Source organism: Bufo bufo, chromosome 2 (assembly GCF_905171765.1).
Source record: "Bufo bufo chromosome 2, aBufBuf1.1, whole genome shotgun sequence".
In the NCBI taxonomy this organism is placed as follows: domain Eukaryota; kingdom Metazoa; phylum Chordata; class Amphibia; order Anura; family Bufonidae; genus Bufo; species Bufo bufo.
The window spans coordinates 431,978,546-432,003,177 of NC_053390.1; the positions used below are offsets into that span (position 1 = coordinate 431,978,546).

Below are 24,632 nucleotides of genomic sequence, written 5' to 3' on the forward strand. Positions count from 1 at the left end.
CATATACTGGAGAGTGTTATGGGCAATTTCTGGGAAAGGGTATGCAAATGAGTTCTGTCACTAAGGTAGATATCCTACCAGATGCAAGGTAGGTATCCTACGAGTCAATGTTCCACCTTTTTGAATAGTCCTTGAGACATAACTTGGATAATAATTAAGCCAGCATCTCATCTTCAGACAGGTGTTTTGGGGTAGACAAAAGAATACTGACTTAAGTGGGTGAGAGGCCTAAGTCAGGATTTAGGGAAGGCAATATCTCCTTATGGAGAGCATCTAAACACCTTCAGGAGTCTTATACAGTAGGCCAGGCAAGGCTACTCTGGAATTCTGCTGTCTGCACATGAGATGCTGGTCTAAATATTATTCAAGTCATGTCTCAAGGCCTGTTTAAAAGGTCGAACATTGAGTTATAGGACAGCTACCTTACATCTAGTGGCATTAGAGGCAGAGGTTGCTAAGAGCTCATTTGCATATCCTCTTCCCAGGATTCCAGAGGAGCGTTGCCTGGCCTATAAGACTCCTCACGCTATGTGACATACGTAGAGGTCACTGGGGGAGGGGGGGGGGAACTGTATTCATCACCTATTGTGAATTGTGTGATCCTATGTTATCTACCGCCAGCTTTAAATTAGAAGAGTTACCCTTCACTGTAATCCTAACAGTGATATTAATGAGAAGACTGTTGAGTAGTGATCTCTGTAAAACAGAAAATGACAGCCTACTGTGAGGATGAGTAGTCAGTGTGAAAATTGCACTGTTTTAGGATTTGTTTATGTAGATAATCTGAAAAATGAAAAGAAACCACCAAAAATGTTTGAAATGTTTAATATAAAAGCCTAATATTTAACTAGAGATTCAATTAAATTGTTCACTAGCTAGCTCTGTGATATTTTTCTATCATTCTGGACCTCAGATTTATTATTATTATTATTATTATTATTATTATTACTTTGTACAGTATATTGAATGTAAGAAAAATTAACACAGTAAAACATGTAAATAAAACACTTCATTCTTACGATAAAAAAAGTTTGAAGAACATGTTCTTGTGATTGTGATGTCTATACAGAAAGTCATACAATTTTATGGGTTTATTTCAAGTATTTCAATTGTATTTTATTAGCAGAGGTTATTTGTTACAAAGTAACTAATATTACAGGTCATTTAGTAGATTTTATGAAAGGATTAAAAACTGTTTTATTTTGGATGTATTCTTCCCTTATTACATTAAGCATCCAATATATACAACAGTATGAGCTGTAGGTAACTTGAAGTACAAGCATCCTGTATTATTTGAGGAATGAATTGTCAGGATCAAACAAGTAATGATTGTCCTTTTAAAAAAAAATATTATTTTAGGCTTATGTACACTGGTGTGAAGCCTTTATGGAGAGTCCAATAGAGAACTCCTCAGGCCTCTGTATAAAATTAGAGGCACACTGAAGTGTGGTGGAGGGCTCATGTATCTCTATGGCAGCTGTTATATGGTTGGACACAAAAGGGATCCATAATATGGCCATGTGCATTAGTCTTGTGGGAGAAGCCAGTGTTCATTTGTTGCATTTTGGGTCCAACAAGTATGAGTGAATAAACCATATGAATTAATAATTGGTTTCACTTCTCTGTTGCATGACCAAAGTCACAGTTTTCTCGTTGGTCAATAAATCAGTCAATGATCCTCACTAAATTATTTCATCATGATTTCTATGGCAAACAAGGTCTTCTCTGGTTAGCAGACTATTTCCTATTACGTCTAGAGGATAAAGAACTAGATGCTGGATAAGGTATAATGCGTGAAGGTGTTTCTCTTTGTTCATTCTCCTGCATGCCACGCCGAATCTCACTGAGAGTTTCACCTGGGTTATTAAGTAGACGTTGGAAGAAGCTTTTTCTTGTAACTGGTTTCTCCTGGCAACGAAATGTCAATGCAATGCCAACCTGGGATCTCATTTCCCTAGAAAACCCATCAGAAGTGCCATCAAAACATCTTCCAATGGCAATTTCTTTGGCTAGCCTTGGATTCTGGTCAGTGACTGTATAAATTCCATAGTTATGTCCAAGGGGATCAACTGGAGCCAACATATTAAATACCCCAGTATCGTTCCCTAAAGCTAGTGGTGGGTGGCGTTCTAGGTAGTCTTTCAAAAGTTTGTTTACCTCAACAACATAGCAGCTTCCTTGAGGAGTCACCGTTACGAAAGTGCGATCTAGTAAATATTGGTCATAAAGCTTTCCACTACACTTGAATTCTAAACAAGCTGCTGAGCTGCCTTGCACTGACATATCCCTAACACTACGAATGTCCCTCAAACCATAGAGCTGACCCATAGTCTTTGCATGCATTCCTCCAATATTTCGTGACCGGACCATATACTCCTGTTGACCCTGTATCTGAACCTTTAAATAGCAGGCCCGGAACTCTTGTGGATTTGGCCACCAAGACAGATAACTACCAACCCATGAGGTTAAATCTGTTTCAACAAAAGGGACAACATTGTACTCATACTTGTCTTCCTCTACCCTATAAAATCGAAAATGATTGTCGGAGACTAGGGCTTCTTCACATGATCGCAAGTTTCTGTAAGCATATATCGGACCACTTGTCTCTTCAAAATTATTTGTGTTTGGCTTAGCAATATTAAATTTGAAAGCTGTCTTTTTACCAGAAGGGTCTTCATGATCAGTTCGTTGATAGTTAAGTTTTGACAAGTAATGCTGGGACACTCCTACTACATTGGGGTTTAATTTGGGGGAAGAGGGAACAGCTTCCAGTTCCTCACCACCCATTGTAGCAGTGACATATGCAGTGTAGGCATCTGGCTGCTGTGCATCACAGAAAGCAGGGAGACAGGCTCCATTGCTTCCTGTTATTACGCTGTCAAATCTACCCCAAGCTCTAGGGTTTGATGAGAATCCTGGCATAGGTTCAAGATTTATAAGAGTAACCACAATTCCTTCTACCTGTTCATTAGGCATAAACTTCTCATTCATGTAAGCACGTACTTTGACAAAACATCTCCTAAACTCTGGTACATCCAAGTTGAAAAGCCTTCTCTCTCTTATTTCTAACTGTCCTATTAAAAATGACCTTTCCTCTCTCCTTCTCCTATTGCCCTCTGCTGCCATGTGGAAAGTACTTTCCTCTTCCCATAAGCCAGTCTGTGGGTTCAGAGACCAGAGTTTCATTTCCTTTAGATGCTGAGGCATCTTTACTTGTTCTGTATCCAGCCTAACCTCCACTTTTCCAGTTTGGAGCACTGAATTAGTACCTTTCTCTCTAAAGTCCACAGCAAACATTCCATACGTCCTGAGTGGAGAAATATCTCCATTACGGTTGACAAAACTTAGATCACTTGATGCAGCTGATGCTGTGCTAATGTTTCTAGGATCCAAAAATGTTAAACTGGCCATTACTGTACCACTATAAGCTTCTCCTGTGATTCTGGTAAAAGAGTTTGGTGGTATTACTAACTCTCCAACTGGATCTTTACCAATCACTTCTCCAAGAGTAATTTTGTTTGTCACTAAAGGGTTCAGATTAACTGGGTCTTTCTTCCTCATGATTTTTATATCTTGGTAAATAGTATTTCCTTTTGGATCAAATGGAATGATTTTTATAGAGTCTACAAATTTCTCTTCAGGATCCACAAATGTAACCACCAACCTTTTTGTTCCATCAGGCACTTCTAAGGTAAACTCTCCTTTGTAACCTGTAAAGCCCATGTTTTTTCCATTCATAAAGATTTGACCAAACTGAAGTGGAGTACCAGTGTCATATGCAGTCACCCGTCCACGAACAAAAACCTTATGCTGTGTGCACTGGGCACATCCACATGCTACAACAACCATAATTGGTAGAGTGTACCCAGGGCACTTAACTTCTTGCAGTTTCATTTGCTTGACTCCACAGCAGTATTCTATTTTATCTTTGCACTGAAGATCAGAGCTTAGATAACCAGCACACTGTGAATTTGGACACTTGCCTACGTTGTAGAAATTGGAGCCAGTTTTAGTTTGAGAACAGTCAGTTGGGAGCTGGATTAAATGTTCATGTGGGGAATGGTCACAGTGGGATTCACTTTTACCTTAAATTAAAAAAAATCATATTTATAATAAAAACAGTAGAAAATAGATGACAAATATGTCAGGTATTTAGCGGTTTGCTGTTACCTATTACTGTTAGATGGGCTATGGAAGACTTGATGACACCGAGCCCGTTACTTGCTTTGCACTGGTATGTACCAGCGTGTACTGTTTCAATATTTCGCAGAATTAAATTTTTGTCATATTTGATTTTGGTTTTGTCCAATAATGTACCATTGTGATACCTGTAAGTGAAATAAATGAAGTCAAATAAGACAGATTTACAGTACTACAGAAACTAGAGACCATTTTTAGCAGTACAAAGGGATGCCACATATCATTTCATATGGAGCAATATGGAGTATGGAGCAATGTGAATGATGAGGACACAATGTTTGCCAAAGTGCAAACATTGGCAGGGGTGCAGAGATTCAGACCACCATCGATATCATATTCAATGTCTATGCTTAGGATACGCTATAAATATTGCAAAGAAAAAGGGGGTCAGTCAGCACATCCCAATGCGCAGGGACACGTTGCTATGGCTGAGAACAACACTGTAAAACAAAACATGCAATGCAACAGCTCTCTGCAAACCAAATAAAGTACAAAAATGCATAATAATTGCTAGTGCTATGCTTATAAATTAGAGATGCTTGGCAAATCATTTTGTACAAAATTATTTGAGCCCGTCTGCCACACGTCAAGGCGACCTCTGTAAGACGGGTTCCTAACCCTAAATTCTACCTGTTCTACCATACAATTCAGGGAGTGTAGGTTCCATATGCATGCTGGGCCTGCTTTAATTTCTGACATTTTTAGTGGCAAAATGGCCTCCATTATATCCAATCGCCTTGATGTGCGGCAGACGGGCTCAATTAATTTTGTACAAAATGATTTGCCAAGCATCTCTAATTTATAAGTATAGCACTAGCAATTATTATGCATTTTTGTACTTTATTTGATTTGCAGAGAGCTGTTGCATTGCATGTTTTGTTTTACAGTGCTGTTTTCAGCCATAGCAACGTGCCCCTGAGTTTTGGGATGTGCTGACTGACCCCCTTTTTCTTTGCAGTTTGTACTGGAGGTGTGGCTGACACCTCAGTCGTGCACTCCTGACCAGCTCATCTGCCCCATAGGCTGATTTTAATTAGTGTGAGTATATAGCTTGGCGTGCTCTCCATCATTCACTGGAAGCCATTTGGCACCAGGAGAGATATAGTTGTGGACACTCATTGTATTCTTTGGTGGTCATTTGGCACCAGGAGTGGTGTGGAGTGGGCCCGGCATGCATGTTGGTACCTGCATTCCTTGGATATAATGGAGGCCATTTTGGCACTAAAAATGACAGAAATTAAAGGAGGCCCAGCATGCATGTGGAACCTACACTCCCTGAATTGTATGGTAGCCGTCATGGCACATAACAGGTAGAATTTAGTGTTAGGAACCCGTCTTACAGAGATCGCCTTGACGTGCGGCAGACGGGCTCAAATAATTTTGTACAAAATGATTTGCCAAGCATCTCTAATTTATAAGTATAGTACTAGCAATTATTATGCATTTTTGTACTTTATTTGGTTTGCAGAGAGCTGTTGCATTGCATGTTTTGTTTTACAGTGCTATAAATATTGTTATCATGGAAAACTGGAGTTTCCACCTCCAATCATTCTTATTCTTCTCCCTTTGAGAGGTGTACCCTTACTATTTTATTAGCGTTAAAATATCTTTGAAACTAAATATGGGGCTAAATTAATTGAATATATTGTGAATATTTCTAGTCAGCTTTTTTGTTGGTTGGATAGATTGTTGGTCTTGATTTTGTAGAGCTGTTTGTGCCTATGTCTGTCTAAGGGCACATGGCCATATGATGGCTTTATTTGTAGGAATAAAAAAGACATAGGCATGGCAAGCTCCATCAGTCTCTATCTATATATCTTCGTACACATGAAGTCCAATGGGGCCTGTACATTAATGCATGGAGGCTGTATGGCTCCATTCTAAAGATGTTGTTTAGTCTCTGTGCATGGCATGCCAGTATATATCAGCCCTAAGAGAGATAACCATAATATCCAAATTCTGAAACTTCTAAATTGCAATGTTGCTATTCTACACACCACGTATACATCATTTTGCACATTTCAGAATTTGTAACATAAAAATTTACAAAACCTTGGTTTAGTTAGTATATATATTTATAGTTATTATAATACATCTCTTAATTGTGTATTTCCCATCACAACTCACCAGTAATACTTAGATGAAATTGGATTGCCAACAGCTTCACAGCAGAATGTTACCTTATGTCCCTCTCTACGAATTTTCGAGTTTGGATGTTGTACTATATATGGTTTTTCTGAAAATTTACAAGCAAAAAAGTACAGTATTAGAACCATTAGCCTCACATACAGCAGAAATAATAGGGATTTTAAGTGCAGATTTACATTTAGAAAATAGATTTTGTTTTTATAACCCACTCTTAGCTTTTTCCCAATACTTTTCCTACAGTCAATGTTTGGTCTTCGTTTGGTTGACTTTGAGCCAAAAACCAGGAGTGGATGTTACATAGGGATAAGGTATAATGGAAAGATTTTCACCTGTCCTGTGTTTTGGCTCATAAACTGAAGAAGTTTAGTGCATCATTAGCATATGTTCGCATCTAATATGTGATGAACGTCAGGCCTGTAGTACAGGATGTTGCACATCACATGTCTCTTATCTTCGCTATTGCATTTCTCACTCCCCTTTAAGATAATGAAAATAAAAAAGCTGTAACTACTTCAGAGCTGTGGTGGTGTTATCTGGTGAGCATTTAGAAACATTTAGGTTACTTTTCTCTAATTTTTATAAGTTGATAAATCTCCTTAAAATGAATGTTCCATGTTTTATTGCAGTGTTAATATACTGTATGGTTCATTATATGTCTCATAGGTTATATATAGATAGAGTGGCAGGTTTGTAGCTACTGGCACCACCCTTTCCTCTCTAGGAGGAAGTGAGTAAGTCTAGTGTGTGCAGTGGATGAGTAAACAGCTAAGAAGCACAGCTGATCAGGGCATTCTTCAACCCTGGGGAATATAAGCAGCAAAGGAACAGCATATGTGTCAGCCCTTGAGAAAAAGAGATACTGAATCTTACAGAATGTAGAACGACCACAAGGGAAAGTGCAGTACATTCGTCAGTGCAAGGTCAACACATCTATATGCTGGGTACAGACTTCTTTGCATACTGGTGGGAGAAATAAGCTTCAGGTTCCCCATCGTTTCAAAAGGACAGGATGGCCCTTTGTTCAGAAACCGTATTCCACTAAGTATACTGGGTATATATATATATATATATATATATATATACAGTACAGACCAAAAGTTTGGACACACCTTCTCATTCAAAGAGTTTTCTTTATTTTCATGACTATGAAGACATCAAAACTATGGGGACTACCTCTTGAAGCTCATCAAGAGAATGCCAAGAGTGTGCAAAGCAAAAGGTGGCTACTTTGAAGAACCTAGAATATGACATATTTTCAGTTGTTTCACACTTGTTTTTATGTATATAATTCCACATGTGTTAATTCATAGTTTTGATGCCTTCAGTGTGAATCTACAATTTTCATAGTCATGAACATAAAGAAAACTCTTTGAATGAGAAAGTGTGTCCCAACTTTTGGTCTGTACTGTATATATATATATATACATACCCCTTAGTAGGCTGTGAAAGGAGAGATTATATAGCATTATTGAAAAAGAGAGGCTAGCCTCCCATACATAGCCTTGGGAAATTGCATGTGCCAACTGTAAAGACTGCGCTTAATATGTACAGTGCCTGTGTGAACGATCTATTGAACTGCCTCAGTAAAGTACAGTTTACTTGTTGCACTGAACATGGCCTTATCATTTCCTCACATGTCGGGAAACCCTTCCTTGCACCTCAAAACCTAACACCACCACGAATCAGGCAGGAAAATTCCCAAATTCCCAAATCCAGGGATGTGCCCTTCTCATGACTGCATGGCTCAAGTAAGCATCAGAATGAGTAACTATTACCACCATTCTCGCCACTCCTGTCATCTCCCCCTCTCCTGTGCTCGCTGCAATATTTATCATTGATATGAAACCTACCTAATCTCTTTAAGACAGCCTCAAAATAAGAAATGTTGGGCTCATTCTTCCAGCTTTGTAAAGTTCCAGTAGAGAATCCATCCATTGTCACAGTAATATTTCTGTGTGCATCTTTGCAGACATCTTTCAAGTTGAACATCCCATACCGATCAGTTGTAACTTGGATCTTTCCATTCATAAAAATGCTGGCATTGTGTTGAACAGACCCATGTGTACTTTGAACTTTTCCCACCAAAGTGTGGTTGGCACAAATGCATTCATGGCATGATGATTCTGTTTTTTTTTTTGAAAAAAAGGTAAAAAACTCATCAGTTTTACAAATGTGCAACTTGGCAGCAAGTAATTAAACAGGTTGTTTTGAATTTGAAAAGTAGCCCTACTTTTTCTCCCAGAAACAGTTGATCCAATCCATGGGTTGTGTCTGGTATTGTACCAATTTGTTATGTTTTGGTTTGACACTGGCTAGACAGGGTGCAGAGTCTGATGAATCTCCCCATTCTTCACCCTAAATCCCCGCAAGGAGGTGTAGACTTTTCATTCAGATTTCCTGGTATAGGTCACTGATCGGCTGTGCTGTAGCAAAACTTTTATTTTTTTAGCAAAGTTGGGAATATAGCCAAAGGTTGTCAATTGAATTGCAGACCAGAGAAAGAGACTGAACCATAGTCAGAAGACCTGGGATAGAAGCCCAGGAACAATTCAACAAAACCATCTTGGATCACTGGTTTTCCCTGGCAAACTGACACAAACGTCTGTGCAGAGGAGTAAAGTAGTAGCCATATCTAGCATGGCCACATCTTAAGACAGGTATAGACAGGTATAGAAGAAGAGATGTCCAATTGCTAGGACCTGCAGCCACTTGGACATATGTACCCCTGGAACCTGGAAAACTTTCATCTAAACCAGACACTGCCCATGGACAAAAGTGGTACTGTTTCTGGACAGAAAAGGCAAACTCTTTACCAGCCAACAATGAATCTTGGAATATTATAAAAAATGGTCTGTTATACCATATACAGATGATTTTGTAGTTGTGCATATAACAATAACATAACCATTTACAATATTCTTAAGAAAACTCTGTACATCCAATGGACTAAAAAAAATTATTCTACACAGATCTTCTGGTATTTATATTGATGGACATGGCTTACCATATTTTCTCAGAAACACAAAGGATGAATTCTCCAGAATTCTGTCACAAACTGTGCTAAAAAGTTCCTGGTATGTGCTAAATCCATTATACCCGCCTAAACTGTTTTGTGTATAGAATAGATAAAATGCATCACATTTCATAAAAATATGAGCTACTCTCCTAGTAATATGTGAGAATGCAGTGCTTATAGTGCCTACAGAAGTTGCCATATCTACACATATGTTGGACCCTAAAATGTTATTCTAATATAATTCAGCATGAAAAACAAATTATTTTTGTAATTTGCTTTCTTTAAAAAAAAATGCTTCCTGATTATTTCTTTACACCAGGGCTCCCCCGGTGTTAAATCTGTTAGCAATGTGCATGTCCACGTGCTGAAGTGGTTGCACATGCTCAGTTGCATGCTTCAACTGCCACCAGCACTTTCCACCCTTAGAGGAAGTCACAATTAGGCCACAATTAGGCCAACAATTAGGCCAATTATCAGTCCACATCCGATCTGCAACCCCACAAAAAAATATAGAACATGTCCTATTCTTGTTTTGTGGACAAGAATAGGCATTTCTAACAAGGGGCGGAATATGCGGGACGCACACAGCCAGCATCCTTGTTTTGAAGATCTGCAACTTGCGGACCACAAAATAGATACGGTCGTGTGAATGAAACCTTACAGGGACAGAGCTGCAGCAGAAAGGACACACCTCCTGAGAAAGAACATGCCCCCTCTGAGCTGCCAGCCTGAAATAAATCTAGCAGAGCATTTGGAGCAATGAATGGGAGGATCTAGAACTCCAGATGAGGTACAGCGCTGGTTCTAGCTTTGTTAGAAAGAGATTGTCATGTAGTAAATTATGTATGATTTTCATTTTTACAGTAATCATGGCATAACCCATTTTAATGATTCTTTGCACCCAACTGTATTTTTCTTCAGTGTGTTACATGTTTTTAAAAAGAAGACCACACTGACCCATACAAGTCAATAGAGCTATTTACACTTGTTTTCCTAATGGATCTGCATGCCTGATTCAAGAATCTCACGGTAAATCGTATTCTTGTTTGTTTTTGTGAGAGAGAAATGGAATACACAATGAAAATATATCATACTTAATCGTTTTTCAAGGATCCATATTTTGTGGACCCTAAATTGAATACGGTAGTATGCATAAAACCTTAGCTTGATTGATGTTGATGTGAATACTCTAAATTGCTTGTCTCTCTATGATTTGTAACTTGATTTGTTGTCTTGAATGGTCTTTTTAATAGCTAGTTAGTACCATATAGTAATATTGTGGGTTTTCCTGATTGTTGAGCGGGGCATAATTTTGCATATTTGGTTTACTTGTACATGGAGATGTCCCACACTTCTGAATTTGTAAGGCACTTCCAGAACAAGGCATAACATTGCTAGGACAAATGCGACGTCGGACACTCTTCCCTCCACCACAGGTTTTTGTACATGTGCTCCAAGAAGACCATATTCCTGTAAAAGATAATGAGCAATGAAATAATTATTATTTAGAATTTAATTTTCATACAATTTAATTAGTCTAATAGTATACCAGAATTGCAATTCTATTCTGGATTTTTAACTTTCAGTGTTGTTTGTTCAGGTTTCGGGCATGTCTGTGGATACACTATTTCAAAATATCTTCATTATTAAAGTGTATCTGATGAAAGTACTCACAACAGGAAACTCACAACTTTTTACAGCATTTCACAAGATCATTTAGGGTTCCATGTGATGGGAGAAGTTCCAAGATATATGCAGCAAGTAAATGCCAGCCAACACAATCAGAAAATGATAGGGGGAGCCTATGAATAAACCCTCATACACATGCACGCTTGGGCTTGCTGAGCACACATGCTCTTGAGCCGGGACAGGGGTAAAAGCCACTGCAGACACCTCTGGCAGTGGCTTATCACTTTGAGAACAAAAATTACAGGCAGCTGAAATCCAACTGCCCAATTCTTATCTCTCCCGATATCTGCTGTTGATGTACTATCAAGAGTCCTTCATACACATCAGATGGGCACCTGTTCTTGCCAAAATTGGCAGGTTTGGGTAACAGCTTTAGAGTAATACACAATATAATTCAGTGGTTCCTGTCCTAAAGATAAAGGAAGATTGGAGGCTGTAAAGGGGTTATGTGATTCTAACATAGGTAATTAATATGAAATTTGTGGGGGTCTGATACATGGTTGTTAGCTATAGACACAGGATCTCAAAATAAACAGTGTATAGAGCCAGAACACCACAGCTTTGTACATTATGCATTTTCAGATACTGCAGCTCAGCTTCCAATCATTTGAGTAGGCACATCAGCTTCCAGGGGCGTAGCTATAGGGGGTGCAGATGCTACCGGGCCCAGGAGCCTGAGGGGGCCCAATTGTGCCACATAAGAAGACACTGGTATTATAGAAAGTGCATGCTGGTCAAGTCATACCTCTGGCTGGAGGGTCAAGAAATTGGCATGGGGTGGGGGGTTGCCATTTCAATTTTTGCCTCAGGCAGCACGAAGGCTATGTGCTTCCCTGCCCCCTGGCCACAAAGCACTGAGGGAAGGTGGGCCCAAGCTGAACTCTTGCACCAGGGCCCATGAGGCTTTAGCTACGCCCCTGTCAGCATGAGTACCTGAGAATGGCCACCACACAGTGTAAAGATCTGTGGTATTCTGGCTCCGTATACTGTTTACTTTGAGAACCTGCGGCTGCCGCTAACAACATAATGGTGGGGGTTCTGGGTCTAAGATTCTCATATTCTTATATCAGAATCTCATATTCATGAGCTAGCCAATGGAAAACCCCTTTAAGATCTATTATAGAAAGCAAAATTATTATAGACAGTAGGTAATCATTTCCGAATAAGCTCTATTAAAGGGGTTGTCTCGTTACAGACAACCCCTTTCATATTGCACTCTTATTTTCACAAAACGTAATCAAGTGAAAACGTCCATTGGCCAGACATTCTCCTTCCAAAGCTTTAAATCGTGCAGCTACCTGCAGGAGGGGCACTGGAAAGAAGATGCAAGTGGTAGTTATGGCACTGATAGGAATTGTAGAAGTTCACAGTAATTTCCTCTGGTGCACCCTGGGGCCATGCTGTGAATGGAGGGCGCACCCTGGGCTTTTTGGGGTCTCCAACTATTGGTAATTTGGGTGCCCTTGATGGTGTACAGTGGCAGAGTACAAATCAGGAGGGCAGGTGCAGGGACAGTGAAAGTATGGAGAAAGGCTCAGTTTAGTGATAATGAAGAACAGTCTCTTAACTGAGGATGATGAGAGTTGCAGTACAGATAACAGCAGTAGGTACAGCTCTGGAGTATAACACAGAGCTTACTTTTCCCAATGGCTGTGTATAGGCAGCAGCAATGATGGGGGTAGCACTCCCTGAATTGCTCTCTAAACACTTTGCTGTCTTCCTAAAATGACCACAGGGGTGCAAATCTCTCAAAGATGTGATCGTCACCGGAGTCTACAACCTGTTCCATATGCAGCAAAGTCCAACGTATTTTTACTGTCCCTGCATACGCACTCACCTGGTCATAAAAAGTATGTGGAAATACAGTTGCAAGAAAAAGTATGTGAACCCTTTGGAATGATATGGATTTCTGCACAAATTGGTCATAAAATGTGATCTGATCTTCATCTAAGTCACAACAATAGACAATCACAGTCTGCTTAAACTAATAACACACAAAGAATTAACTGTTACCATGTTTTTATTGAACACACCATGTAAACATTCACAGTGCAGGTGGAAAAAGTATGTGAACCCTTGGACTTAATAAGTCTTTGGCAGCAATAACTTCAACCAAACGTTTCCTGTAGTTGCATATCAGAAGTGCACAGCGGTCAGGAGTAATTCTTGACCATTCCTCTTTACAGAACTGTTTCAGTTCAGCAATATTCTTGGGATGTCTGATGTGAATTTGGGATGTCTGATGTGCGCTTTTTTGAGGTTATGCCACAGCATCTCAATCGGGTTCAGGTCAGGACTCTGACTGGGCCACTCCAGAAGGCGTATTTTCTTCTGTTTAAGCCATTCTGTTGTTGATTTACTTCTATGCTTTAGGTCATTGTCCTGTTGCAACACCCATCTTCTGTTGAGCTTCAGCTGGTGGACAGATGGCCTTAAGTTCTCCTGCAAAATGTCTTGATAAACTTGGGAATTCATTTTTCCTTCGATCATAGCAATCCGTCCAGGCCCTGACGCAGCAAAGCAGCCCCAAACCATGATGCCCCCACCACCATACTTCACAGTTGGGATGAGGTTTTGATGTTGGTGTGTTGTGCCTCTTTTTCTCCACACATAGTGTTGTGTGTTTCTTCCAAACAACTCAACTTTGGTTTCATCTGTCCACAGAATATTTTGCCATTACTGCTGTGGAACATCCAGGTGCTCTTGTGCAAACTGAAAACGTGCAGCAATGTTTTTTTTGGACAGAAGTGGCTTTCTCTGTGGTATCCTCCCATGAAATCCATTCTTGTTCAGTGTTTTACGTATCGTAGATTCGCTAACAGGGATGTTAGCATATGCCAGAGACTTTTGTAAGTCTTTAACTGACACTCTAGGATTCTTCTTCATCTCATTGAGCAGTCTGCGCTGTGCTCTTGCAGTCATCTTTACAGGACGGCCACTCCTAGGGATAGTAGCAGCAATGCTGAAATTTCTCCATTTATAGACAATTTGTCTTACCGTGGACTGATGAACAGCAAGGCTTTTGGAGATACTTTTATAACCCTTTCCAGCTTTAGGCAAGTCAACAATTCTTAATCGTAGGTCTTCTGAGAGCTCTTTTGTGCGAGGCATCATTCACATCAGGCAATGCTTCTTGTGAAAAGCAAACCCAGAACTGGTGTGTTTTTTATAGGGCAGGGCAGCTGTAACCAACACCTCCAATCTCATCTCATTGATTGGACTCCAGTTGGCTGACACCTCACTCCAATTATCTCTTGGAAATGTCATTAGTCTAGGGGTTCACATACTTTTTCCACCTGCACTGAATATTTACATGGTGTGTTCAATAAAAACATGGTAACATTTAATTCTTTGTGTGTTATTAGTTTAAGCATACTGTGATTGTCTATTGTTGTGACTTAGATGAAGATCAGATCACATATTATGACCAATTTGTGCAGAAATCCATATAATTGTAAAGGGTTCACATACTTTTTCTTGCATCTTTATTTCCTGCTTTCTCTCAGGGTTAGTCTTCTAGCCCAGCAGCTTCTACACTCCACATTAATGGTGTTTTCCTGGAGAAAGGATTATCTTCCTTCACACAGGATTCAGTCAGATTCCAAAGGCATCTGACACTAACAACAGGCAGATCAAGACTGACCCTAAACTAGTCAAAAACTAACCAGACATGGGGAGTGACCAGCACATTAACCTTGCAACTACACCAAGAGGCTGACAGATTAACTATTTCCCTGCCTATATTCTGACATTAACCCTTTAGCAACAATTAAACCTTGCAGTGGTATTCTGGGGCACTGTAATAGCAGCACTCATTTCTGGCTCATAGATGAGCCAGGGGCTCCTCCCCATATGACTTTATGGACAGGGACTGTTTTCATGAAACTCCTTTTAGCCCCATTCCCTCAAGTGAATTACCTAGAACACATGGCCGAGTGATGCAGACTCTTCGCTCAGTGGCTTTTCCTCTACATTTTGCTAGGCTCAATGACATTACAGGCTGAACATTAATGCACGTGCGCTGTCTGATTTGGATGCCTTTTCCTCCGCATCCTGCCTGTGAGCAAGCACTCCATGGAGACCAATGTGACCAAAAGAGAGGATCTGTAATAGATAAAAGTAGTATAAGACTGATTGTATTGAACATGTCTAGATCATAACACCAGATGATATTGGTAAAGATTTAAAGGGTTTCTGTCACCCCCTGCGCCGAATACTGAACGGGACTGCGCAGGCGCAAGATTTACATGGCAGACGGGCGTGGAAATGAGGTGGGTGAACGCCCCCCCTGCTCCTAGAGGCTCATTTGCATATAATAAATGTTAAAATTACACGAAAACGGGGGCATACTTAAATAAAAGAAATGCAGAGTTAAATTCAGGTGACATTTTCACATCTATAATTTCAGCCTGTTTAAAAAAAAAAAAGTAAAGTACTGATTCTCACCTTACCGATACCCTACTGCTCTCATTTCAAAGCTGCCCAGGTTCCCTTTGGTATCTACTTCATGGTGACCTGTATTAGCCATTGATTGGCTGTTCAGGCATTTCCTGAGTGTAGAGACAGGACCAAGAAGTAGAGACCAGCTGGGACCTATTTAACATCAGAATGAGAACGACAGGGGATAAGTGAGGTGAGTTTTATAAACCACTCCGAGGTCGCTGCTGCCACCAAATTTTCCAGTAAGGATTTCTCTCATATCTTTTATTTTTCCTTTTCCTGTGTAGGGCCCCTAGAAATATCCAAAATTTTTAATGGTATTCAACGAGAGGACTGAAACTTTCCTTAAAGATTATTTTAGTAAACAATTTTTTTTATGTATTGTATTTTTAAATATTTTTAAGTCAGTTCCAAGAAACTAATTATAGGATCCTCTCCCGCTGGTACATGATACCCGTACGACTTCAACAGATCTTTCCGCAAACCTCCTATATTTGCTAGAGAAGTGGAGCAGGACCAGGCTCCATGCTACATATATGGTGGTCATCATGGCCGGTTCTGATCCCTTATGAAATTATGTTTCCTCTCTCTATAACCAATGGTATGGAAACTCTCTGGCTCTCACAGCTCCTATGGACCTTTTGTCTATATTTCCTGGACAGCTTGTGAGGATTCGTAAGGGTCTTCTGGGGTTTTTTCTTATGGCAATGCATAGGATAATCCCTAGACTTTGGAAATCCACTGCCCTCCCCCCCAAAAAAGGCTGGACTGGGTCGAGGTCTTTAACCAGATCATGATAATGGAGGAACTTAGAGCTGAAGACACTCAGTCTCCGGAGACCTTTATCAAACAGTGGAGGCCATGGTCTGATTTTTGGGCCTCTCCCGGTTATGCCGGTTGGGTGATGGTTAACCCAACATGATCAACAGGATCTATGAGCTTAATACCTTTGAGGGAGGCATGGGCTGCTGAGTATCTTTATCTACCTATTAGTTGATCTAAGTGGCTATAGGTTATGTTATATTCCCCTGACCTTCTCCCTTGTACTTTCCTATTGTATGTCCTTGTGATATCTACTCGTTCTGTTTTATAACCATAATTGTCTGCATAGATTGGATTTCTCTTTGCCTTTGTTCATATATTATTGTACATGCAGACTGATTCAATAAAAACTATTTGACCCTAAAAATATTTTTAAAATCCCTCAATAATTGCAGATAGGAAACAATGTAAGAAGCATGTTATTTTACTTACAAACATTCTTGACCTGTACCAACTGTGAACTATCTACTAGACCCAATGATAAACACTCCTTAGATGAAATCACTGTCTGGCTGTGTATTTGTTCTGGGGTGATAGTATAAGCTTGGTTGTGGAATATGATTTTTTGAGAATACATGTTCTTTTAAAGAGTCACTGTACTTTCACACAATTTAATTTCATTTAATAGACAATGGTGTAACTATCAAATTTCTTAATCACTTTGTTTAAAAAATATGCCTGCATCGACCTGAACAAAAACCTGTAAAGTATGTGGACACTAGGGGTTTCACTTCCAAGTAATTTGCAGTCCACTGTCTGTTGTCAGGCAAAATATGTCCCTAGTAACAGAGACACAAAATACAGAATAGAGCAAGTGGGGGCATGTCAGAGCTAGCTGAGATCCTGAGTCTGATAAATGAACTGCTTCTGAACAGGAGAAGCCTACTTTTCTATAAGTGTGATTTACCCCTTCTTATCTGTTCTATGAGCTCCGGAGCTGAAAACAAATAAAGTGCAAAGTAAGGGAGAGCAGTACAGTGCTGCCAGATTCCACAGAAGGGAGATACCCCTGCTTGTGAGAGAACTGCATCTAGATGTGCAGCTGAAACAAGGAATAATATGACTGAAATAGACACTAGGGAAGCCCAAAAAAGACCTGCTCATTTACAGTTGTGATTGTACAAAGAAACAGCCGATATGCAAACATTCTTTCAAAACTCAAGTATGCTTTAAGTGTAAACAAATATTGGCCTCATCAACATCAAATTACACAGGTTGGAGATCCAATCCAACTGTATTTGGTTTACTGTACATTTTCTGCCCATGTCAGCAGAGATAGGATTTTACAAAATGTATTTCTTTACTTTTAAAACTCTTAAAGCATAAATGTTGTTTCATCTAACTCAGAATAAGATACAATATGTATTTACTTGCTTGATGGAACTACAACTGACCATTATGTAACTTATATTTCCCTTTACAGGCTACATCTATAATTCTATGTTGCCCCTGAGCTGGTTGGTGAAGATTAACTGCTATGATGTCTACACAGAATCACACATATGCAGTATATAGAGACATACTGAGCAATAGTGATGTGAATAAAGCTGAGACATAACACAATTAACTGCTGAATCATGCCTGGTTCTCTCTGCTCACTGTGCTTTTCTATGCTTCCCCTCCCCTCTGCATAGATTTTTATGGGATTATGTTATCTGATCCTTCAGTTAACAGACAGTCCGTCTTGATCTGGCAAGAAGGAATTATAACAGAATTCAGACAATTTATAACAGTGGAACTCCTATAGAAGTGAATGTAGTAATATTTTTTTTTTTATAGTATACTGTATATCTGCACAACTGTATTTATTTATATTACTGATCATGTCCACTTGTATTTTGCACAGTGTTATTCATATATTTTTGCATAATTTTATTTGTTTATATTACGATCATGTCAATCTGTACCTTTGTACAATGTTATTCACTTATGTAATGATTTAGCCTATCTATACCTTTGTCGTATGTAAGGGCAATCATATAGGGAGACTATTTATATAATAATAAATTATTCACAGTATATATGTATATATATATTATATATATGTCTTATAGTACTATCACTAGTGGCATCAGCTACTGTTGTTGAGGGTTTTTTACACTTGTATATTTGTGTGGTTTATTTAGGATTTATTTTGTAATGTGGAATATCTATGCATATTCATAATGATATATATTGATTTATATACATCTTGTTCAGATATATGATGTATCAAATAATGTGTAGGGAGGTAACAACACACCTGCATGTGTATTTTGTAAGATGGAGAGCGCATTGACAAGGTACGGATCCATGCCATTGTTTTGCCCTTAACAAGTATGGAGCTCGCAGTGCGCGCGTCCCTCTGCGCAGCCGCGGGCGCGCTGACGCGGTCTTGGATCTGACGTGGGACGTTCTGTGCTCTAATGAGCGTAGCCGTCCTACGTCATCGCTACGGCCGGGTACGCGGGCATCGGCGGTGTGCGGCGGTTCGTGCGCCATAATACATGAGGCGGGCATATTATAACATACAGGTGAGCAACTCTGGGGATCCTGCCTCCTTGTCTTTGTGCCCCTCATCCATTGGTTAGGTGAATATGTGCTCACCCACTTTGTGGATTATATATACCCGGCTGTGAAGTTGTATGTCATTACCCCTTGAAAAAGCTGATGGCGAAACGCGCGTCGGGGTACGGATTGTCAGTGCTGTGGTGGAGATTTTGGTCAGTATGCCTTATCAACTTTTTACTACTTGTTTATATCCATTGGTGTGAGTTTTGGGTCCAATTAGTCTAGGGTCCACTGTTGACCTGTTGATGTTAGATTATAGACAGGACCACACTCTGGTATAGGCACTGACTTATCTTATTGCTGTGAAGTAATTTAGCACTTGCACTTTACGCATAACTATTGTAACTACCACACATTTGCGATCTGTATGGCATTTTAAGTGTTCTTAAATGTCTGTGTGGCCAGTGGTCACAACTTTATTTTGTACCAATAAAAACATCTGTGATTTTGTATAAAATTTCGCTGTTTGAGTTGTGATTTGGAACCCATAGATCCATATATCCTCTCTTGGTTATTGTAGTTCACAGCAGTCCCAAGTTTCTTTCCTTTATGTTCTATTGGACTGTGATTCAAGCGTGAAAAGTTTAGCGTAATATATCACACAATACACATTTTCTGCATTTTCCTATAAATGCAATTTTTTTTAATAACAAATATAGTTGACTTGAGTTTACATTTACTGACTTATGCCATGCAAACATCTCTTTGCTATGTATACCATTGTTTTGCATTAAGTTCTGATTTGCAGTATTCCATTTGCAAAATTTGGTACTTTTTTACTTTTAATGTGGTTTTCCTTCAGAAAAAAATATGCTAAAAATACTGTAAAAAAAAAGAAGAAAAAAAACATGTTCATCTCACTGTTCCCCGCCCTCTACTTTTCCGACTCTGCCCGTCAGTGGCGTACATAGAAAAGTAAGGGCCCCATAGCAAGGAACAAACCAGACCCCCTCAAACGGGACAGAAGGGTTTCTGCCTAAACCCTTTTCAATGACCCTTGAGCCATTTATTCTACTGCCTCATTTGCTAAAAGTTGTTCCTTTAGATTTAGAGGGTAGAGTCCTGACCAAGTTTTCACCTTCAGTAGAAGAGGGGATGATCCCAACTAAGACTGGGGCCCCTCTTGGCCTGGGCCTCATAGCAGTCATATGGCCTGCCACTATGGTAATTACGCCTCTGCTGCCCGGTACTCCGTCACTCTATACTTCCCTTTCCAGTGATCATGTGACCTGCTTAGAGATGAGCAAAGTTCTCAAAAATTTCATTCAGCTGCTTCTCCGAATTTTACAAAGAAATTCACTTTGTGACAAATTACTTTGTCATAAAGCGCATTACTTTGTGACTATAGGGCGCAATGACGGGGATGGCGATGGTGCCGCCTGCCATCATTGAACCCCTCAGATGCCACGTTTGGCTCTGATCGTGGCATCTAAGATGAACATTGTGAGCTGTCAGGGGTTAATCTGTTTAAAAAAATACTCACTTTATCCATTTGCTCGCAAAGAGTCCAACACGGCCATCTTGATTGGAGATCCATCGTGAAATCTCGCGCAGTGTGTGATGACGTCATAATGCTGGCCGACGTGGTGACATCATATGTCACTGTGCACAAGATTTTCAATCAAGATAGCCGTGGAGAACCCTTCTCGTGCAAATGGTGAGTGAATTTTTTTTTTTTACTGCCATTTTTGGGAAAATTGATTAGTTACCACAAAGCACGAGAAAATTTAGCTTTGCAGCGAATCGAATTTTCCCTGAATTTTGGATCGAAGTCCATTTTGTGAAATTTGATATCTCAACATTAGATCTGCTACAAAACTTTTTTAAGTCCCATCATATTATTTCATCTCTCTAGAAATTAAATCTCGGTTATCATATATTACTTACCAAGTGGACATTGGAACCTAACATGATAGTTGGAGCAATTTCGTCCTTTCTGCTGCTCTTTGTTAATACACCAAAAGCCCTTTTCTGGATTAGAATGTACAACCTCCTTTGTATCCTTTGGTCTGGCCCATTCAGTGGTTTTGGCTTCAAGAGCAATAGGTCTAAGGCATAAGCGCTGTGGGTAATAAAAACGAATGGCCTCTACTGTTTCATAATCTCCATCACCTTCTGGATGGTCAACATTGAACCAAGACGTCCACTCTGCAGCACCTGATAAAAGAAGAATCAAAATTATAGGACCTTATGTAGATATCAAAGTTGTAAGTACGTATATCACGCATGTGAAAAAGTAATTGCACCCCTAAACTTAAAGGGGTTCTGCAGTTTTTTTAAACTGATCTATCCTCTGGATAGATCATCAGCATCTGATCGGCGGGGGTCTCTGTTTGAGAAGGCAGCGGCGCTGGCAGTAGCGCCGTGGCCTTCTCGCTGTTTACCCCAGGCCCAGTGACTGTTCACTTGAATGGAGCTTAGCCCCGCTCAGAACATTGATACTAGTCGTGACGTCACTGGGCCTGCAGTAAACAGCGAGAAGGCCACGGCGCTGCCTTCTCAAACAGCTGATCTGCAGGGGTCCCGGGGGTCGGACCCCCGCCGATCAGATGCTGATGATCTTTTAAGAGGATAGATCATCAGTTTTAAAAAACAGCAGAACCCCTTTAATAACTGCTTCACACTAACAACTTGAATTAAACATTTGTGATAACTTGTGATGAGCATTTTACATCACTGTGGAAAATTTTGTCCCACTCTTTTTTACTGGATTGTTTTAAAGGGGTTGTCCGCTCTTTACTATTGATGATGTATCCTCAGGACAGGTCATCAATATCAGATTGGCGGTGGTCCGATTCCTGGCACCCCCACCGATCAGCTGTTTGAAGATAAAGTAGCGCTGCCATCTCTGCTCTGTTTACCTGCTCGTGGCAGCAATTGCAGTGGGGAGCAGTGTAATTACAAGTATAGCGTCCCCATTTACTTCTATAGCTTTGTCTGTTCAAGTGCTTAGGAAGGAGCATAGTAGTGAATGGGGACACCATACTAATTACACCTGCTCACCACTGCAATTGCTGCAGCGAGAATGTAAACAGAGCAGAGAAGACAACGCTGCTTTCTCTTCAAATAGCTGATCATGGGGGTGCCAGGAGTCAGACCCTCACTGATCTGATATTGATGAACTATCCTGAGGTGTTTAATATCGATGAGCTATCCTCAGGAGAATGGGGCTGAGCTGCAATAGCAATCACATCTGCTATCCAATGGACAGCGCTGTGCTTAAGAAGCTGCAAGGTATTGATGACCCATACTCAGGATACTTCATCAATATAAAACACCCAGAAAACCCCATTCAAAGGAGTGGTCTGACCCCTTACATAAAATTAATTAAGGGATAATATTTATTTTACAATTAAGAAAAACAGACACTTACCTTTTCCCTGTGGCCAGTAATGATGGTCCTGTCCCCGTTGCTTCCAGACCCTTGCTGACCAGAAGTGTGACATCCTATGTGTCGGGGGCATGCTGGCCATAGACCCTTCAGGGAAATTTCTTGGTGTGCCGATATCTAGGGGGCCACCCAAGGACTCTTCACGGATGCCAGTCAGATACATAGCGATCTGATGCTCTCCATCCTGCTGCACTGTGGATTTGGTTCTGCTGGGTTGGTAGTATTTTGGTCCTACCTTTTGTCAATTTGGACCCACTTACAACATGAGGCCACTTTTAGTTTTTTTTTCCAGGGCCACTTTGAGTTCCCAGTTTGCCCTTGCTGTGTGTTGCCAGATGCACCACTGCAGCCATTCATTGGCCTTAGAAGTCATATGTTACTTGGGGACACGTCACTACTGAAGCTTTTGTATGTCAGAAGTAGTGCATATAATGATGGACGGGACATGGCAATTCCGGTCCACAGTGGACTGGAAGCAGTGGGGACTGGACTGTCAACCTGGACCAGAACTGTGGGGGTGAGGTACTATAAGCATCTTTTTTTTTTATTATAAACAAATTCTAGGATGTGCCCTTAATTTTTTTGGGTAAGGGATCAGACAACCCTTTAAGGTAAAGAAATATCTGAATGGTTATATTATTGCATATATTTTAATTAGTAAAAAATAAATATACATATGCAGCGACCCACTGGATCACTGCCGAAGGGTTAATGCCAGAATGCTATGGTTCACTGCTAAAGTAATGTTATGCTTCACTGTCAAAGCTGTTTAAATGTTTACTTAGATGATAACTGTGCACTATGTATCCCAAAAGTTTTAGTTACAGTTGCTTGGTAGTGGGCTGGTCCCATGTTCCCCTAGTTAGTTAGCTGAGAGTCTTCTGCTGAACAGGCAAAAGAAAAAACTTGATTGCGTATGCTGCTGTAAAATAAGCCAAGATAGAACTGAGATGGATGGACTGAGACAGTAACACTGGGTTCAGACCTGAGCGTATTTGATATGCGCGTTTTTGTCGCACGTTTTTGTCCAGAGTCAGCGCGCGTATTACGCGCGTTTGTGTGATTGACATCAGTGTCCTATGGCCGCAAACGCGCGACAAAACGCCCCAAAGAAGCTCAAGAGCTTGTTTATGCGTCGGGCGTTTTTCAGCGCGTTCGAACGCGCTGTAAAACGCGAAAATGTGAACCAGTCCCATAGGGAAGCATTGGTTTGCATCGGTTATGCGTTTTACAGCGCGTTCGAACGCGCTGTAAAACGCGCAAGTGTGAACTTAGGGTAAAGGTAATGCATGCCTATGACTTTAAACTTTGCCGCAGATGGAAAGGGTTAATTGCACCTGGCACCTGCCACACTCCTGAGACAGACTGGCCATGTGATCTAGGACTGCACTCCACAGATCAGCATTGCAGACAAATATTGAGAATGCAAAAACACAAATGCAATAGCACTCTGCAACCAGCACTCTACCCTGCCTCTATGCTGGATGTTGAATGAGGCATTGGTGTACATTTTGGCCAAAGCGTAATAAGCCACTCACCATGTCAAGGTCGCCTCTATGAGTGGTCCCTAACACTAGTACCTACCTGTTATGGGCCATGATAGCCACACAAAATCCAGGGAGCGCAGGTACAGCATGCACGCCAGGCACACTCTGCTTTTAACCCCGTCCGGTGCCATTACAGCTTTCATCGGATCCAGGGATGCAAGTACCAACATGCATGCTGAGCCCACTATATACTTCTCCTGGAGCCAAATGGCTACTGGTAGGTTCTATATAAGCAGACTCAGTTTTATACTGACTTTAAAACCAGCCTCCAGGACAGATTGACTGGTCAGGTGTGCATGACTGCATGGAGATCGCCACGCCTCCAATATATACTACAAAGAAAAAATGTGGGGGGTTGAGTCAGCACAACCCTATATGCAGGTGCACATCGCTATGGCGAAATACACATAGCGTATTTTTGCGTTTGTATGTGTACTTTCCCAAATATTGAGAGTGATTGCATGCCTTTGTTCAAATTGAGGAGATTGTTAATACCTATAGAAAGAGACTCAGGAAGGATCATCATTATGGCTACCTCCTGTATACAGTATAGCCTTTAGGGAAAAACCTATTCTGTGAAACACCTGAGAACTGTGCCTATTGCTTGCATTTGTACTGCAACCACGATCATTTATTCAGTAAAGAGAGATTCTATTTAACTCAATCATCCACCAGCCCTTTATCCCCCCACTTGCCTTGCATCCTTCTACTCATCCACCTAACATCAAGGGCACCCCAGCCACCACCAGGCAGGAGACCCCTAAAGTCCAGGTAGTGCCCAAAGTGGAAGAAGGGTTACACCCCTCTAACCACTGCAAGCATAGCCTGG

General features: G+C 40.5%; 1 protein-coding gene across 1 annotated transcript in view; it reads right to left on the reverse strand.

The window, feature by feature from the left end:
- Positions 1 to 1,130: 1,130 nt before the first annotated feature.
- CILP2 (cartilage intermediate layer protein 2) overlaps positions 1,131 to 24,632 on the reverse strand; it is a 61,323-nt gene continuing 37,821 nt past the window's right edge. The window contains exons 2-8 of the mRNA XM_040420364.1: positions 20,753 to 21,022; positions 14,972 to 15,157; positions 10,694 to 10,834; positions 8,199 to 8,471; positions 6,328 to 6,436; positions 4,171 to 4,328; positions 1,131 to 4,085 (exon numbers count right to left, since the gene is read on the reverse strand). Coding sequence (XP_040276298.1) covers positions 1,738 to 4,085; positions 4,171 to 4,328; positions 6,328 to 6,436; positions 8,199 to 8,471; positions 10,694 to 10,834; positions 14,972 to 15,157; positions 20,753 to 21,022 — 3,485 coding nt within the window. The 3' untranslated portion in view covers positions 1,131 to 1,737. The remainder of the gene's footprint in view (positions 4,086 to 4,170; positions 4,329 to 6,327; positions 6,437 to 8,198; positions 8,472 to 10,693; positions 10,835 to 14,971; positions 15,158 to 20,752; positions 21,023 to 24,632) is intronic.